This window comes from Catharus ustulatus, chromosome 3 (assembly GCF_009819885.2).
Source record: "Catharus ustulatus isolate bCatUst1 chromosome 3, bCatUst1.pri.v2, whole genome shotgun sequence".
Lineage (NCBI taxonomy): Eukaryota > Metazoa > Chordata > Aves > Passeriformes > Turdidae > Catharus > Catharus ustulatus.
In genome coordinates, this window is record NC_046223.1 from 116,877,622 (window position 1) to 116,893,675 (window position 16,054).

General features: G+C 51.9%; 1 protein-coding gene across 2 annotated transcripts; it reads left to right on the top strand.

Moving 5' to 3' along the window:
• Positions 1-2,415: 2,415 nt before the first annotated feature.
• On the top strand, positions 2,416-15,508 carry CTSB (cathepsin B). Of its 2 annotated transcripts, none has more exons than XM_033055810.1 (10): positions 2,416-2,533; positions 8,218-8,369; positions 8,877-8,962; positions 9,360-9,474; positions 10,092-10,210; positions 10,777-10,862; positions 11,468-11,614; positions 13,090-13,206; positions 13,939-14,067; positions 14,149-15,508. In XM_033055810.1, exons 1-10 carry the CDS (start codon positions 2,425-2,427, stop codon positions 14,244-14,246), a joined length of 1,158 nt encoding a protein of 385 aa, XP_032911701.1. In that variant the 5' UTR covers positions 2,416-2,424; the 3' UTR covers positions 14,247-15,508. The 2 variants fall into 2 exon arrangements, with proteins under 2 accessions (XP_032911701.1, XP_032911702.1); XM_033055811.1 differs by having other exon boundaries at positions 2,463-2,543.
• Positions 15,509-16,054: the final 546 nt, after the last annotated feature.

The window sequence follows — 16,054 nt, forward strand, 5'->3', positions numbered from 1 at the left end:
CAAAGTTTTGCTTCATGCTTTCGTTTCTTGAGAAAGACACCAAATATTTGCAGGAAAAACAGGTGGCTGCTGGGTCCTGAAAAACCCACAGAGGACAGCAGCAGAGTCTGAAGGATGGGCTCAGAGCAAGACAAAATAAAAAATAAAAGGTGTTTTATGGACAGCACAGGTTTAAAATCACTTTTTTGTGATTTCTGGGTGAAAACCTAGCTGGAAATAAGTGTGGGGAATTCAGAGGAAATGTGAGAAATAAGTGTTAAGTGATGTCCTGACTGCAGCTTCATGTGACTGGAGGCAATGGGGCTTTTGGAGCTGGGTTGTGCAAAGGGCAGGGCAAAATCCAGGTTATTTCTGCTGTGTTTTATGTCAACAAAACCCTGCAGACAACGTGGGAAGCTGAGATCAGCCTTCACAAGGAGAGTGAAGAAATCCTGTGGAGTCAGAGGGAAGTTAGGCAGCTTCCAAGTGGTTTTTTAAAAAATTATTTTAATTTCTAAAGCACAAATAAAAACATAGTGAAGAGGTGGTTAAATATTGCATGCAAAGGCATGCAGTGGTCCAAAGGCCACTGCACACAGAGCATTGAAGAATAAAAACATTTAAACATATCAAAAACATCTCCAATTTTACTGCATAAGTACAGAGTTGTGCAGTCAGGTGTATTAAATGTGATTCTGATTTTTCTCATCACTTCACTAGGAAATTTTCTCAAAATAAAATCAGTTTTTAAAATGTGAGTGTGACCAAAAATTGATTGATATCAATGGAACCAGGGGAAATAAAAAAGGGATATGCTCACTGATTCTTGATCACTGGTTAATTATTTTTGGTCCCAGGCCCCATGTTTTTTTCATTTCTGAGGATGGTGGGAAATACAATTTTTCCCTCCTCCTCACAGAGAAGGGTGAGAAAATAATAAAAAAGGATGTTTTCTCTTATTAAAGAGAGTGTCATTGTGGTTTAGAACAGGGCTTGAAACTGGCTCCTGAGATGATTTTTGTTGTTCATGCTCCTGAAAATTGGCCAAAATGAGGGGAAAAGAGTCTGCACAGTAACACAGTGAAATATTTCTGCATTTCCAGATGAAAACTTCAAGGGATGATGGCAGAATGGAGGTGGCACAGAGACAGGATAGCAGTGGGGTGCAAGGAAGGTGGAGTAGGAAATTTAAATGGGATAGAGACAGACTGGAAGCAGGAACACTTTCCACTATCCCAGGTTGATCCAAGCCCCATCCAACCTGGCCTTGGACACTTCCAGGGATCCAGGGGCAGCCACAGCTTCTCTGGGCACCCTGTGTGAAGCAGGTGAAGTTGAAAAGGGATGGGTGTGGGATGCAGGTGGGATTTAGGAAAAATGCAGACAGGTTGCTGGAGGAAGAACAGATGGGATGGAGGTAGGATGGAAAAAGGAAGCAGAAAGGATGTGGATGGCATTAAACAGGGATAAAGATGGATTGAGGAGGAATGCAGGCAGATTGGAAGATGAAAAGAAATGGGATGGAGTACGGCAGGAAGGGAGAAAGGCAGGAGGAAGGATGGAGGATGGGGTGGGATGGGATGGGATGGGATGGGATGGGATGGGATGGGATGGGATGGGATGGGATGGGATGGGATGGGATGGGATGGAAGCAGGGATGGAAAAAGGGAGAGAAGCAGGAATGGAAGCAGGGGGGGAAGCAGGGATGGATGCAAGGATAGGAACAGGGAGAGGAACAGGGAGGGAAGCAGGGATGGGAGCAGGGATGGAAGCAGGGATGGGAGCAGGGATGGGAGCAGGCATCGATGAAGGGATTGAAGTAGGGATTGAAGCAGGGATGGAAGCAGGGATGGAGCAGGGATGGAGCAGGGATTGCAGCAGGGATGGAAGCAGGGATTGAAGCAGGGATGGATGCAGGAATGGAAGCAGGGATGGAAGCAGGGATGGAAGCAGGGATGGAAGCAGGGATGGAGCAGGGATTGCAGTAGGAATGGAAGCAGGGATTGAAGCAGGGATTGCAGCAGGGATTGCAGCAGGGATGGAGCAGGGATGGAGCAGGAATGGAAGCAGGGATGGAAGCAGGAATGGAAGCAGGGATTGCAGCAGGGATTGCAGCAGGGATTGAAGCAGGAAAGGAAGCAGGGATGGGAGCAGGGATGGAAGCAGGGATTGAAGCAGAGATGGGAGCAGGGATGGAAGCAGGGATGGAAGCAGGGATGGAGCAGGGATGGGAGCAGGGATAGAAGCAGGGATTGAAGCAGGGATGGGAGCAGGGATGGGAGCAGGGATGGGAGCAGGAATGGAAGCAGGGATTGAAGCAGGGATTGCAGCAGGGATTGCAGCAGGGATTGCAGCAGGGATGGAGCAGGGATGGAGCAGGAGGGGGGCGGGCTCGGGGGCGGGCAGCAGGCAGGATGCTGTCACAGCAGGGGCGGGCCGCTGGGGATGACTCAGGCTCCGGGAGCTGCCCCGGCCGTGCCAGCGGAGCGCTCGCCGGGCCGTGAGCGAGTCCCGGTGGGTCCCGGTGAGCCCCGGTGGATCCCGAGGAGTCCCGGTGAGTCCCGGTGAGTGAATCCCGCTGTATCTCGGTGTATCTCGGTGTATCCCGGTGAATCCCGGTTTATCCCGGTGAATCGCGGGGCCGCGCACAAGAAGCGCAGCGGGCGGAGGGCGGTAAGGGAGGGGATGCTTAGGGACAGGGGACAATGGGACATTCCCTCCACATCCCCTTGATGGCCACCAAACACCCGCAGGGACAGCAGCAGCGGCGTGTCCCGCTTTTTCCAGCGGCGTTTCGGGGGATTTTATCCGTGGCTATGCGGGATGCGCGGTGAGCTCTGGGTGTTGCGGGGAAATGAAGGCTCAGAACGCATCAAACCTTCAGGAAAGGTCAGGGGAGGAGAGAGGAAGCCTTGTGTTTATGGCAGAGGCAGGAAAACAGCGCAGCCCTGCTCGTCGGCTGCCGCTGGGGTGGGTTTGGCACGCTCGGAGCATCCCGTGATGCGCAGCCCGGGTTTGGACCAGGAGAGGCTGGAGGAGCTGCCCTGCATCCCTCTGGTCTGGAATGAACCCTTCATCCCCAAATCCCCCTCTCAGGGATGCTCTGTTGGTGTTGAACAGCAAAAATCGCTTCCTTCTCCATTTCCCTCTGGATTGCGGATGGAGGGATTTCCGTAGCACGGCTTGGTGTTTGGAAAGAGGGAAAAAAAAATCAGTGCAGCTTAATTTGGGAGGAATCTTGTGCTTTCTGTGCATGGAGTGGGTGCTGCAGCTTGTCTCGGGAGGGAATTATTTTGTCAGACACAGAGCAGCCAGGTCTGTTAGGGTTGAAATTAGATGACCTTTAGGATCTCTTCCAACCCAAACCTCTCTGGGATTCTGTTATCTGACCTGTGTTAGCGATCTGGCTTTGCTGGAAGGGAATAAACATGGGGAGCAGCGCTTCATATTGATTTTATTCTTGATGAAAAAATAATAATTGGAGCTTTGCTAATGCAGTGAGAGCTGTAATGAAGTCACCAGAGCAGAGGTTTGGAGCTCACCTGGTGACGCAGCAGGCTGAGCTGCACTGAGCCCTCCTGGGCTGGCTTTGTTGTGGCTTGGAGTCACAAGCCCTGGCCAAGAGAACAAAGGACAAAGCTGGGCCCAGGCTAAGGGCTGGTGCTGAGCAGGACACATGATTTGGGCTGTGCTGAGCAGCCCTGGAGGGCTGGGGGGGTTGCAGAAGGGAGGGTGGGACAGCTTTTACCTCTGCTCAGAGCTTTGGAGGAGGTGTGGGTGCTCAGTCTGTGCCTGCAGGGGTTGGACAGACAGTGCAGGAACTGGGGGATGCTTCAAGGCTGTGACTTATCTCTGATCTCCACTGAGTCATGTGAATAACCGGCTTGGGGGCTGGGTTGTTGCTTTATCTGAAATAAAGTTAAATGGGACTTGTGGCTTTTGTTTGGGGGAAGGTGGTGCAAAGGTGAAGGGATCTGCTGCTGCTGTGTGCAGTGTCAGGGTTTGGCTGTCAGGAACCCGGCCAGCAGGGATGGAGATGGCTCTTGGGTGGTGTCTCCTCCTTCCCTCCTCCTCTGCGACAGCACAGAGGGCTGTGGGAGGATGCTGCAGCAGCAGCACAGCCACAGCCCTGCGGGCTCTGCTCTGCTCTCCCCCCTCTCTGAGCAGCTCCTCACTGCCTGCCCAAATTTCCTCTGGCTGAGCTGTGAGTGCCTGTCCCACCAGGGTCTGCTGTGCTGGTTCTTGCTCATCCTTCAAAAATGCCATCAGCAGATGCTTTGGGTCTCAAAACATTCTCAGAGGAAGGTGGAACAACCTGACCCCAAACATCCTCCTGCCACGTGGGAAATTCTGTAGGGTGAAGCCCAAGAGCCTTTCCTCTGTTTCCAGCCTGGTGGGGTGCAAAGGGAAAGGATCTGCTGGGGCTCTGGGGAAACTCCTGTGCCCTGTTTACTGTGCACAAAGAGGGGAGGCAGATGTTGGGGTGCAGCAGCTGTGGTGCAATTTTGGTTTTTGGGGCTGCTCTGGGGTTTAAACTGCCGTGAGGTTTTAGGGTGTGAGGAGGAGATAGCGGAGCTGGGGGAAGCACCAGTGTGATAACGCTGCCAGGGGAAGCTCTTGCTGCTCAGATCAGCTGGGACAGGGGGGTCAGGGAGGGAACCAGCAGCTTGTTGTCCCTGTAGGGTCTCTGGGGTTGTTGTGGTTGAGCTGCACATGACCCATGGCTGGTTGGAATCCGTCCTGCCAGTCCCGTGCCTGTGCCCTATTTATAGAGCTGCTGTACCCTGGTGAAGCCAGGGAGAAGGAGGGGTTGGGGAGGAAGAAATCCCACAAGGGTGAGGATTTCCCTTTCCTTTTCCAGGCAGATCTTGGTGCTAAGTGTCAATATCTGAGTGTGAGCTCCCACCACCCAGAACTTCACTTCTCCTTCATGGAAATCTCATAGAATAATAGAAAGGTTTTGGTGGAAGGGATGTTTAAAGGCCATTTAATTCCAACCTCTCTACCATGGGCAGAGACATCTTTAACTGTGTATTTTACTATATATCAGGCTGCTCAGAGCCCTAACTTGACATTGAATATATATATTGTATATTATATTGAATATATTCAATATATATATATTGAATATATTTTTGCCCCCATCTCTTGGGGCAACCCATTCTAGTGCCTCACCACCCTCACAGAATTCCTTCCCAATATCCCAATATCCATCCATGGGAGCCATTCCCTGTGTCCTGTCCCTCCATCCCTTGTCCCCAGTCCCTCTCCAGCTCTCCTGAAGCCCCTTTAGACCCTGAAAGGGGCTCTGAGCTCTTCCTGGATCCTTCTCTTCTCCAGGCTGAGCACCCCCAGCTCTCTCATGCCCACAGGAGACTTGGCAAGAGGGTTTTTATATTTTTTTTGCCTGAAGAGCCATCTGGCTCCCAGCTATTTGCTTTGCTGGGTTTGCTGGCCCTGGGCCATGTCCGTGGTGAAGATGCAAAGCAGCAGAGCTGAAACTCTGCCTGTTGGAGGGGAAACTGCTGGGATCTGTTTTCAGTTTGGTTTCGGGTTGCTTGGACAGTGTGGTCTGGTAACCTGAGGCTGGGAGATGTCCCGTGTCTGTCCCTCAAAAGCTGGGTGTGAGCAGCACATCCATGCCTGGCAGGGTGGTTTTCAGCCTGTCAGCAGGTTTACAAACATCCTGCTGAAAAAAAATAAAAAAATAAAGTGTAATCATGTGACTTCTGGTCTCAAAAACACCTCCTGCCTAAGCTATGGGAAAATACTGAGCTGACTGCAGGAAGTGCAGAGGGTTTTGGGGTTTGGTATTTGTATGTGTGTGCATTTTTAAATTTTTTTTTTTAACAAGATTTTTCATTGAAAAGGTGCTTCAGCTCAGGCTGGTTACCTGCAGGCTTCCTGTGGCCTCCTGTGGGCAAAAAGCACAGTTGTAATATAAGTGTATATTTATTTTCCTGGGTGTAATCTACTTCCTGCTGTGTAAGCAGTGGGAGCACAGCCAGCGAGTCCCTTGTCTGCAGAAACCTCTAAGCAAGAAAATACTCACGAAACCCCTGAAAATATGCATAAAACCCCTTCAAAGAAGTGAGATTTACGAGTGGGAGGACCCAAGTGCTGCTGAAATCCAGCTGGGGTTTTTTTTGGGCCGAGCTGAAAGCACAAAGGAGGGGGAACAAATAAATAAATGGTGGAAGCAGGAGTGGGAAAGGAGAAAAAAAGCCCCTTTATACATGGAGCTGTAGCTGCCTGGGCTCACTGCTGGCAGAAAGTAGGACACTCCTGCTGGGTTTTCTTCTCTGGAAAGGCTAAACTTGGCTGTGAGTGGGTGGAAGCAGGCAGGGAGCTGTGTGTGTGTGTGTCTGCCATCCCCATCCCCTGCTCATCCTGCTCTGCTGCCGTGGGGCTGCTGCAGGAGCTGCGTGTCCAGTTTCAGCCCAGGCTTGCAGAGGTGATTACACCTTCAGGAGTACAGTAATTTCATGATTATAAGCTGCACCATTTTGACTAAAATTTTGGTCCAAACCTGGAAGTGCGGCTTATAATCAGGTGTGGCTTATATATGGACAAAGAATGAAAAGTTGCTGTTTTAGTTTGGAGGACAGGTGTCTGCTGAGAAAGGCAGGAACTTCTCTTTGAAATGGAGAATGTAAACCCCCTCCCTCCAAATTATTGTAATTTTGAAATCAAGGGGCTTTCAGGCAAAGATATGGGAATTAGGAATAACAGTTCTTTACTAGGGAAATTAAAATAGAAATACAGCACTACAAAGAACAAACCCCAAACCCTGACACAGTCAGAGTACAACCTGACACCCGTCAGGCAGGGTGTTGGCAGCAGTCCCATTCCATGGTGGCTGCATCCTCCTGCAGTGACAGATGTGGCTCAGTTGGAGCAGTGCTCCTGTACAAGGTGCAGTTTCCCTCCGGAGCTCCAGTGGGGATGTGGAGAAATCCGGTTTTCCTCTGGAGTCCAGTGGAGAAAGGGGCTCCCTTAGTGTCCCAAACCCTCTGTTTTTATCTTGGTAAGAAATGTTGGGCTCTTCCCCCTGGCTGGAGCAACTCCCAATGGGATGCAGTAATTTTATCAGTGCCACAGTGGGACTCAATGGCCATGAGCAGAAAATGACTGGCTGGAGGAAGGATGGGCTGTGAAAAGATAAAGAACAATGCCCTGCCTGGTTTCAATGGATGGCCCATTAGCAGAATATCTCCCACAGAGATCAGGATCACTGCCCCACCCTCAACAGATGGTGATAGAACAGATACCTTTTATCACACTCTGGATTGTAATGTGCAGTTATAATGGTGAAATTACTGTAATTGAATTCAGCAGGGATTAAAGCCTGGCTGTCTCTGCTGTGGAGGATCCTGGAGTGCTCACCAGATTTGGGGTGGATGGAGCTGGGAGGGTTTGGAGGAGGAGGAGGGTGCCATGGTGTGTTTGCAGAGATAAAGGAGCTGGTGGCCTTGTGATGTGTCTGATCAGGAGTGGGGATGTGGAACAAGAGGCTGCTGGTGCTGGGGGTTAGTTTGAAGTTGGGCAATTCAGTGTGAATTAGGTTAAAGGGGAGCAGGGAAACCACAGAGCCCTGCAGTGTCTGGGCTGGGTGGTGCCTGTGCTCCTGCATGGAAGGCTGTGCTCCTTGCTTTCCTGCTCTTGCATCTCTGATCCCCAAATTGGGGCTTTCCTCATACCCTGCAGCCCCCTGGGGAAAAGCCCAGTGGGAGGGGAGCAGCCACACACAGCTCTGGTGCTTTGCATGTCACACCTTGGGCTGTGACACCCCCAGGGCAACAGCCTGGCCAAAATGAGCCTCTGAAATCCAAAAATGTAATTTGGAGTAATATCGTTAAAGGGAAGAGCAGAACCCATGCCTGAAATTTGGTGTGGAATGGGATGTCACTTATTCCTTCTGCTGGTCCTTATTCTCTGTTGTTGTGGAAGTAAACACAGGTTTTAATACCCTCCAAATCCCTTGGGATCTGCTTCTAAAGGTATTTTCCTGCTGCTGCTAATCCTGCAGTGGTCAACAAACAAGGTTTGTTGCCTTGTCTGATTTCTCCTGAGCTGCAGGGAGGGGTTGTTGGTCTGTTCCTGTGTCTCTCTCCTGACCTTTGGGACAATTTGGGATCAGGAGGGATCTGCTGCAGCCACACATTTTATCCTCCCACGAGCTGCTGCAGCTGAGCCCACCTTGGGAATGTTCCCAACCATGCTCCAATCTGGCTGCAGGTGGGGTGTCCTGTCCAGCAGCCAAGATGTGGCCGTCCCTGTCCCTCCTGTGTGTCCTGGTGGCCTCTGCCAGCGCTCGCAGCATTCCTTACTTCCCTCCTCTCTCTGATGACCTGGTCAACCACATAAACAAGCTCAACACCACCTGGAAGGTGAGTACTGGGCTGGTTTGGGGTGGTTTTGGGGATGCACTGCTGGCAGTCTCTGTGGATTCAGTGGCTGAGCTTTGGGAGTGTCACCGTGGTGGTGACACCGATCCAGCCTTGGTCCCAGCTGACTTTTGCAGTGAGGTGATGCTGTCAGGGGTTCCTGCAGTGACAGGAGCTCCTCTTTGGAGCTGAGCAGGATGAATTTGTGCAACAGGAGGAAACTCTGCAGGAGGCTGGGGACAAGCAGTGAGTGTCCAGTTATCAGTGACCTAACCCTCCTTGGCCAGTCTGCTGTGTCCAAAGCCTTGAGCTGGACCTTACTAGTCCTGATGGGCTAATCCTGGGCTGTGTTCTGTGTCTGAAGGTGGCTGGCTCTTGGCCCCTGGGCTTTGCAGCAGGTGTCAGACTCTGGTTGGGATTCAGGGAGCTCTGGAGCACTGGGCTGTGGTCCCTGAGATGCTCTTGGTGGCTCTGGAGAGTGGTGTCCCAACTGTGTGTGTCTCTCCCCAGGCAGGGCACAACTTCCACAATGCTGACATGAGCTATGTGAAGAAGCTCTGTGGCACCTTCCTGGGTGGGCCCAAGCTCCCTGAGAGGTGAGTGCAGGGAGGAGAAGGTGAAGCTCCAGTAAAACTTGTGTGGATCCTTCATGAGCGTCTGGAGTGGGTGAGGGGCTCTCCTGGGAGCATTGGTGCTGCTCAGGGGTGTTGTTCATGGAGTTAAGCACAGAGAAAATCCATCCTGTGCCCTGCCAGATACTTGACCAGTTGTGCAATTTGAAAATGAACACAGCAGAGGAGCTGCTGACCTGGTCTGAGGACAGCATAAGTGTTTAGAACAGCCCTGGTCCTCCAGGCCACCTTCAGAGGAGAGTGGAAAGTGCAGTGCAGCCAGCCATGGCTCACTGGTGTTCCTGAGCCAGGAATAGAGAGTGCAATGCAGCCAGCCATGGCTCACTGGTGTTCCTGAGCCAGCATTTCCCTCCCCCCACAGGGTGGATTTCGCTGCAGACTTGGAGCTGCCCGATAACTTCGACTCGCGGACGCAGTGGCCCAACTGTCCCACCATCAGTGAGATCAGAGACCAGGGCTCCTGTGGCTCCTGCTGGGTAAGGACAGGGCAGGTTTCATGTTGTGTTCATGAAATTCACTGGGCAAAACCTGCTGGGTAAGGACAGGGCAGGTTTAATGTTGTGTTCATAAAATTCACTGGGCAAAACCTGTGCCTTTGTATTTGTTGCTGATCCCCTGCCATGGGCAGGGACATCTTCCACTGTCCCAGGTTGCTCCAAGCCCCATCCAGCCTGGCCTTGGACACTTCCAGGGATCCAGGGGCAGCCACAGCTTCTCTGGGCACCCTGTGCCAGGGCCTCACAAGGAACAATTCCTAATTCCCAATATCCCATCCATCCCTGCCCTCCCTGTGTCCTGTCCCTCCATGCCTTGTCCCCAGTCCCTCTCCAGCTCTCCTGGAGCCCCTTTAGGCTCTGGAAGGAGCTCTGAGCTCTCCCTGGATTTTTCTCTTCTCCAGGTGAGCACCCCCAGCTCTCCCAGCCTGGCTCCAGCCCTTGGAGCATCTTTGTGAAGGGACACTGTGACCCTGCAGTGCACTGTGACCCCACAGAGACCCTGGCCTCTCCCAGCCAGGCCATGCTTGCAGCACTCATTTCCAGGAGGGTTTCTCTCCCCTGGCCAGCTCTAATGGGTGTTTTGGGGTTGCCCTCAGGCTTTTGGCGCCGTGGAAGCGATTTCAGACCGGATCTGTGTCCACACCAACGCCAAGGTCAGCGTGGAGGTCTCAGCTGAGGACCTGCTGTCGTGCTGTGGATTTGAGTGTGGCATGGGGTGAGCAGCTCCTGGTCCCTGTGCACCTGGAAGGTGGTTGGGAGGAGCAGGGGCAGAGCCTGGAGGTGCTGATTGCTTCAGCCCTGCTTTCATCACCTCCCTTAGGAGCACAGAGCTCCTCCAGAGGTTTGTGGGAGTTAGGTGGGAACATAGAGGTGGTTCCAAGGTCTGGGACACATCCTGCCCCCAGCATAGGGGATGGTGATGGCTGCAAGCACCTAGTGATGCTCTCCCACACAAAGCAAAGCAAAGATCTTTTCATAGTCCCAGATCCTTGGTTTTCAGGCACAAGTCTTTTGCCTGTGCCTTTCCCAGTTGAGTCTCCAGGTCCTGTTGCTCCTGGCAGCAGAACTGATCAGGGATCTGGTAGGAGGCACTTTGGGATTTGGAGCCATGGGTACCCTGAAGCCTTGGTGTCTCAAGGCAAATCCTTGCAAAGACAAGAACAGACTAAAATAAGGTTTAATGTGCCCAAAGCTCCCCTTCAGCCATGCCAGGCTGGCTCCATTCCCCTGCCTGTCCCCAGATGGGGTGGCTGGGGCTGGAGCTGGTGCCTCTCCCCCCAGGTGCAATGGTGGTTACCCCTCTGGTGCATGGAGGTTCTGGACAGAGAGGGGCCTCGTGTCTGGGGGTCTCTACGATTCCCACGTGGGTAAGTCCTGGCCGTGCCCTTGGGAAAGCAAGGAGGAGCATCTCTGCTTGGTTAAGGCTCCTTTTTTGGGGTTCTTCTCTCCTGCTGTGTGTCCTTGACTCGAGCACCCCTGCAGTCCTGCCCCCATGGCTCCTTCTGGTCACTCCTTTGGGACAAGGGGCCCTGAGCATCACCCAGAGGCAGGAGTCCCATCTAGGAAAGGAGCCAGGAGCCCTCAACACCCCCTCCAAGTCTCCTGTTTCCATAGCAGGAATGACTCAAGCTGTGCATTTTGTGTTGTTGATGGTTTTGAACCAGCTCACTCCGCTTTGGGTGAGGTCAGGAGTCTTCCTGACATGTTCTCCCTTCAAAAAATAACTTCCAGCCTGGAACCCTCTGCCTCCCCCTGTCATGACCATCAGCTGCTTCGTGTTTCCACCTTTTCCATCACCATTAGCAGAGGGAGGTGGTGGGAAATTGCTCATGGAGGGGAAGACCTCCTGCACCCACTGATTTTTGGGGTTCTGGGGCAGAAAGCCTCTTTCCTGGGGCTTCTGCTGCCTTTTCCAGCGTGGCTGTTGGGATCTTTGGGGACAGGCAGTTGATGTCACCTCTGTCCTGGACAGGCTGCCGGCCCTACTCCATCCCACCCTGCGAGCACCACGTCAATGGCACCCGGCCGCCCTGCACCGGGGAGGGAGGCAGCACCCCGAGGTGCAGCAAGCACTGTGAGCCTGGATACTCACCCTCATACAAGGAGGACAAGCACTATGGTAAGGGAATGGCCTCCAGAGCTGCTCCTCGTGGCAGCTGGGAGGGGTTGGAGGGGTTGAACCCATTCCTGGTCTCTTTTTTTCTTGTGCTGTGTCTCTGGAGGGTTCATTCTGGAGGTCCTGGAGCAAAGCTGAGTGTGGCAGTTTGTGTTTGCTGGGATTCAGCTGGGGAGGGGGAGCTGGTGGAACTGGTTTGAGTCCTCGTGGTGGCTGGCTTGAAGAGTGTGGTGCTGAGCACCATCTGGTGTCAAAGGCACCTCCAAGTCTCCTTGGCAGCAGCCAGCCCTGTACACTGAAGATAATCTGGCTGTTTCTTGGAGATTTGTCTTCACCTTTGGTCTTTTGGGTTTTAAAAAGGAGAATGTGTGAGAGGAGAACGTCCCTTCCCACTAAAGCTGCCTGGAATAGGTCTTTTGGTACAGAATAGGACTCAGATTAAATACAGTAATTTCACGATTATAAGCCGCACCATTTTGACTAAAATTTTGGTCTGAACCCAAAGTGCGGCTTATAATCAGGTGTGGCTTATATATGGACAAAGAACGAAAAGTTGCTGTTTTAGTTTGGAGGACAGGTGTCTGCTGAGAAAGGCAGGAGCTTCTCTTTGAAATGGAGAATGTAAACCCCCTCCCTCCAAATTATTATAATTTTGAAATCAAGGGGCTCTCAGCAAAGATATGGGAATTAGGAATAACAGTTCTTTACTAGGGAAATTAAAATAGAAATACAGCACTACAAAGAAACAAACCCCAAACCCTGACACAGTCAGAGTACAGCCTGACACCCGTCAGGCAGGGTGTTGGCAGCAGTCCCATTCCATGGTGGCTGCATCCTCCTGCAGTGACAGATGTGGCTCAGTTGGAGCAGTGCTCCTGTACAAGGTGCAGTTTCCCTCCGCAGCTCCAGTGGGGATGTGGAGAAATCCGGTTTTCCTCTGGAGTGCAGTGGAGAAAGGGGCTCCCTTAGTGTCCCAAACCCTCTGTTTTTATCTTGGTAAGAAATGTTGGGCTCTTCCCCCTGGCTGGAGCAACTCCCAATGGGATGCAGTAATTTTATCAGTGCCACAGTGGGACTCAATGGCCATGAGCAGAAAATGACTGGCTGGAGGAAGGATGGGCTGTGAAAAGATAAAGAACAATGCCCTGCCTGGTTTCAATGGATGGCCCATTAGCAGAATATCTCCCATGGAGATCAGGATCGCTGCCCCACCCTCAACAGATGGTGATAGAACAGATACCTTTTATCACACTCTGTATTGTAACGTGTGGCTTATAATCGTGAAATTACTGTAATTCCCTCTGGAAGAGGGGTGGTTGGAGCCTGCTGTTCCTGCCTAGCTGTGTCAGTCCCTCTGGAGTTGCTGGGTTTGGATTTAACCTGAATTTAAGTGCAAGAGGCCTCCTGCAGGGTCACAGTGAGCAGGCTCGTGTGGCCTGGCAGTGCCATCCTGATGGTGGGAATTCTTTTCGTTTTAGGCATCACATCCTACGGAGTCCCTCGCAGTGAGAAGGAAATCATGGCTGAGATCTACAAGAACGGCCCAGTGGAAGGAGCCTTCATTGTCTATGAGGATTTCCTGATGTACAAATCTGGTGAGCAGCAGCCCTGGGGCTGTGGGGAGGAGCCCTGTTCCCTGCTTTATCCATAGGGTCCCTCTTTTGTGATCTGTCTTCTCCAGTCCTGGAGATCTGAGCCTCACACTTGAGGTTGGTGTGGCCAGGACAGGGGCAATGCCATCTCCTGTATCCATAGCATGGGTGATGATGGTTATTGGGAATGGGAACCACCCCAAATTCCAGCTGACAACAACAGCTCACATTTTATTACCTCAAAAAACTGCTTTGAGGCCCTCTGGGAATGTGTCTGGGTGTCCAGCTGGTGCTGAGCATCAGTCACAGAATCATGGGATGGTTTGGGTGGGAAGATAATGATTAAAAAATTGTCTCATTCCAATCCCTGCTATGGACTGGGACACCTTCCACCATCCCAGGTTGATCCAAGCTCTGTCCAACCTGGCCTTGGACACTTCCTGGGCACCCTGTGCCAGGGCCTCCCCACCCTCACAGGGAAGAATTTCCTCCTAACACCCAACCCAAATCTCCCATCTTTTATTTTAAAACCCTTCCCTTCTGTCCTGTCACTGTCTCCCCATGCAGAACTCCTTCCTCCAGACTCTGCACCGAGTTTCAGTCTCACATTTAACCACAAACCCTTCCTCAGCTGCTCTGGGGGTTGTGATACCGAGTGCCTCCAGGGCTCTGTGATGTGAACAAGCAGTACCTGCTGACATTTTGGGTTTTTTTGGTTTTTTTTCCCCCTTGCAGGAGTGTACCAGCACGTGTCTGGGGAGCAGGTGGGAGGCCACGCCATCCGCATCCTGGGCTGGGGCGTGGAGAATGACACTCCCTACTGGCTGGTGGCCAACTCCTGGAACACTGACTGGGGGGAGAACGGTGAGAGCACCAGCAATCCCTGCCCCACTTCCCCAAGGTGTGACTTGGTGGGGTTTTTTTTGACTCTTGGTGTTCCCCCAGGCTTCTTCAAAATCCTGCGAGGAGATGACCACTGTGGGATCGAGTCTGAGGTTGTGGCTGGCATCCCCAGGACGGAGCAGTACTGGAAGAGGATGTAACTCTGATCAAACCACAAATAATCCTGAGTCCCTGATGCTTTTAATTCATAGTGGGTTGGGTGCAGAGACCCCCCCCTTCTTAAAGAGACTCTAGTTCAGGTTACTTTATTAAAGCTTTTTATCTTTTTTTTTTTTTTTCCATTTTTTTGTCAATTTTTTTTTTTTTAATTTTTTGGGTTTGGTTTTGTTTTTTAAACTGTACAGTGGGGCTGGAGGTGGAACTGCTCTCTGCCAACCTCCTGCTTCTGTGGTGGGTCACAGCAGAACTTTGGGACTGCTGGAGAGCTCACTGCCCTCTGGGAATTTGGTTAGCCTGGACCCCTGCCAGCCCAGTTTGCTACTGGGAGGGCAGGAAGCTGCAGTTTTATGCTGGGATTAGTGACTTGGTGGGGCAGCAGAGGTGGATGCTGCTGGAAAGCCATGGCCAGGGGGGATTTGTGCACCCCCAGATGGGTTGATCTGACTGTTAGCAGCCAAAGCAAGCAGGGAGGATTTTCCTGTGAGTGTGTGCCTTGAACTGGCTAAATTCAGACCTATTAACAACAAAACACTGATGAACTTGATGTGGGGGTGGCTGTGGCCAGAGCTGCCTGCACCAAGCCCTGCTCTGCTCCATCCTGGCTTTTCAAACCACTTCTTCCTCAACTGTTCTCTGGCTTTTTTATCTGCTGTAGTCTGGGGTTATTGCTGCTGGGGAAGGGGCTGGCTGGAGCCCCAAGAGCCTTTGATAAAATACCCTGCAAGCATCTGGGAGGGAGCTGGAAAGAGCAAAGCCTTTCTCCTGCATGGCTGAGCAGCTTGGTGTGTGCAGGGCATGCCTGGGAAAGGGTGCAGCACCCAAATCTGGGGTGCTCTGGGGCTGCAGGTGCTCAGTGCTGAACTGAGGGATGGTTCCCAAGTCTGTGCAGGGAGCTCAAGCAGATGCTTGGAGGTGTCTCAGTAACTTGGACACGATTAAAGTTTTTTTTTTCTTGAGCCACAGGCGTTAAGGAAGGTAAAAAACCTTATTTTTGTTACTGGGGGGAGGTGTAATAATAATGTATAGGAGGAATCATGTGATTTGCCAACACTAATAGTAGAAAATTGCTTTTTTTTTTAATTTTAAAGCACAAATTACATTACTGAGCTGAGGCTATGGGTCTGAAACATGTAAAGCAGGCTCTCCTGTAAAATAGCCCCTTACCTGCTTGCTCAGGCACCAGTGAGGCAGAGCTGTGCTGTGTTTGGCTGGAACACCTGTGCCAATAAAGGATTTCTCCAGAGTCTTGGCTCCTGGCTCTTGGTTGCTGCTCCTTGGCTTCTGCCACCTCAGATGATTGTGTGGAGTGGAAGCCAAGTGAGAATGGTTTGGGTAGAAAGAGACCTCAAAGCTCATCCAGTTCCACCCCTTCCATGGACAGGGACACCTTCCATATCCCAGGCTGCTCCAAACCCATCCAGCCTGGCCTTGGGCACTTCCAGGGATCCAGGGGCAGCCACGGCTTCTCTGGAAAACCTCTGCCAGGGCCTCACCACCCTCAAGGAAAGGATTTCCATCCTCTCTATTCCCTGCCCTCCCTTGTCCCCAGTCCCTCTCCAGCTCTCCTGGAGCCCCTTTAGGCTCTGGAAAGGGCTCTGAGCTCTCCCTGGATCCTTCTCTTCTCCAGGTGAGCACCCCCAGCTCTCCCAGTTCCAGAGCAGAGGGGCTCCAGCCCTTGGAGTATCTCCCCTGCAGCCCAGGGCAGTGCCACCACTCCTTTCAAGGTGAATTTATGGACCCTCAGCTGTCCCTCTGGTTAAAATTCTTCCAGGTCTGTACTTTAATACCC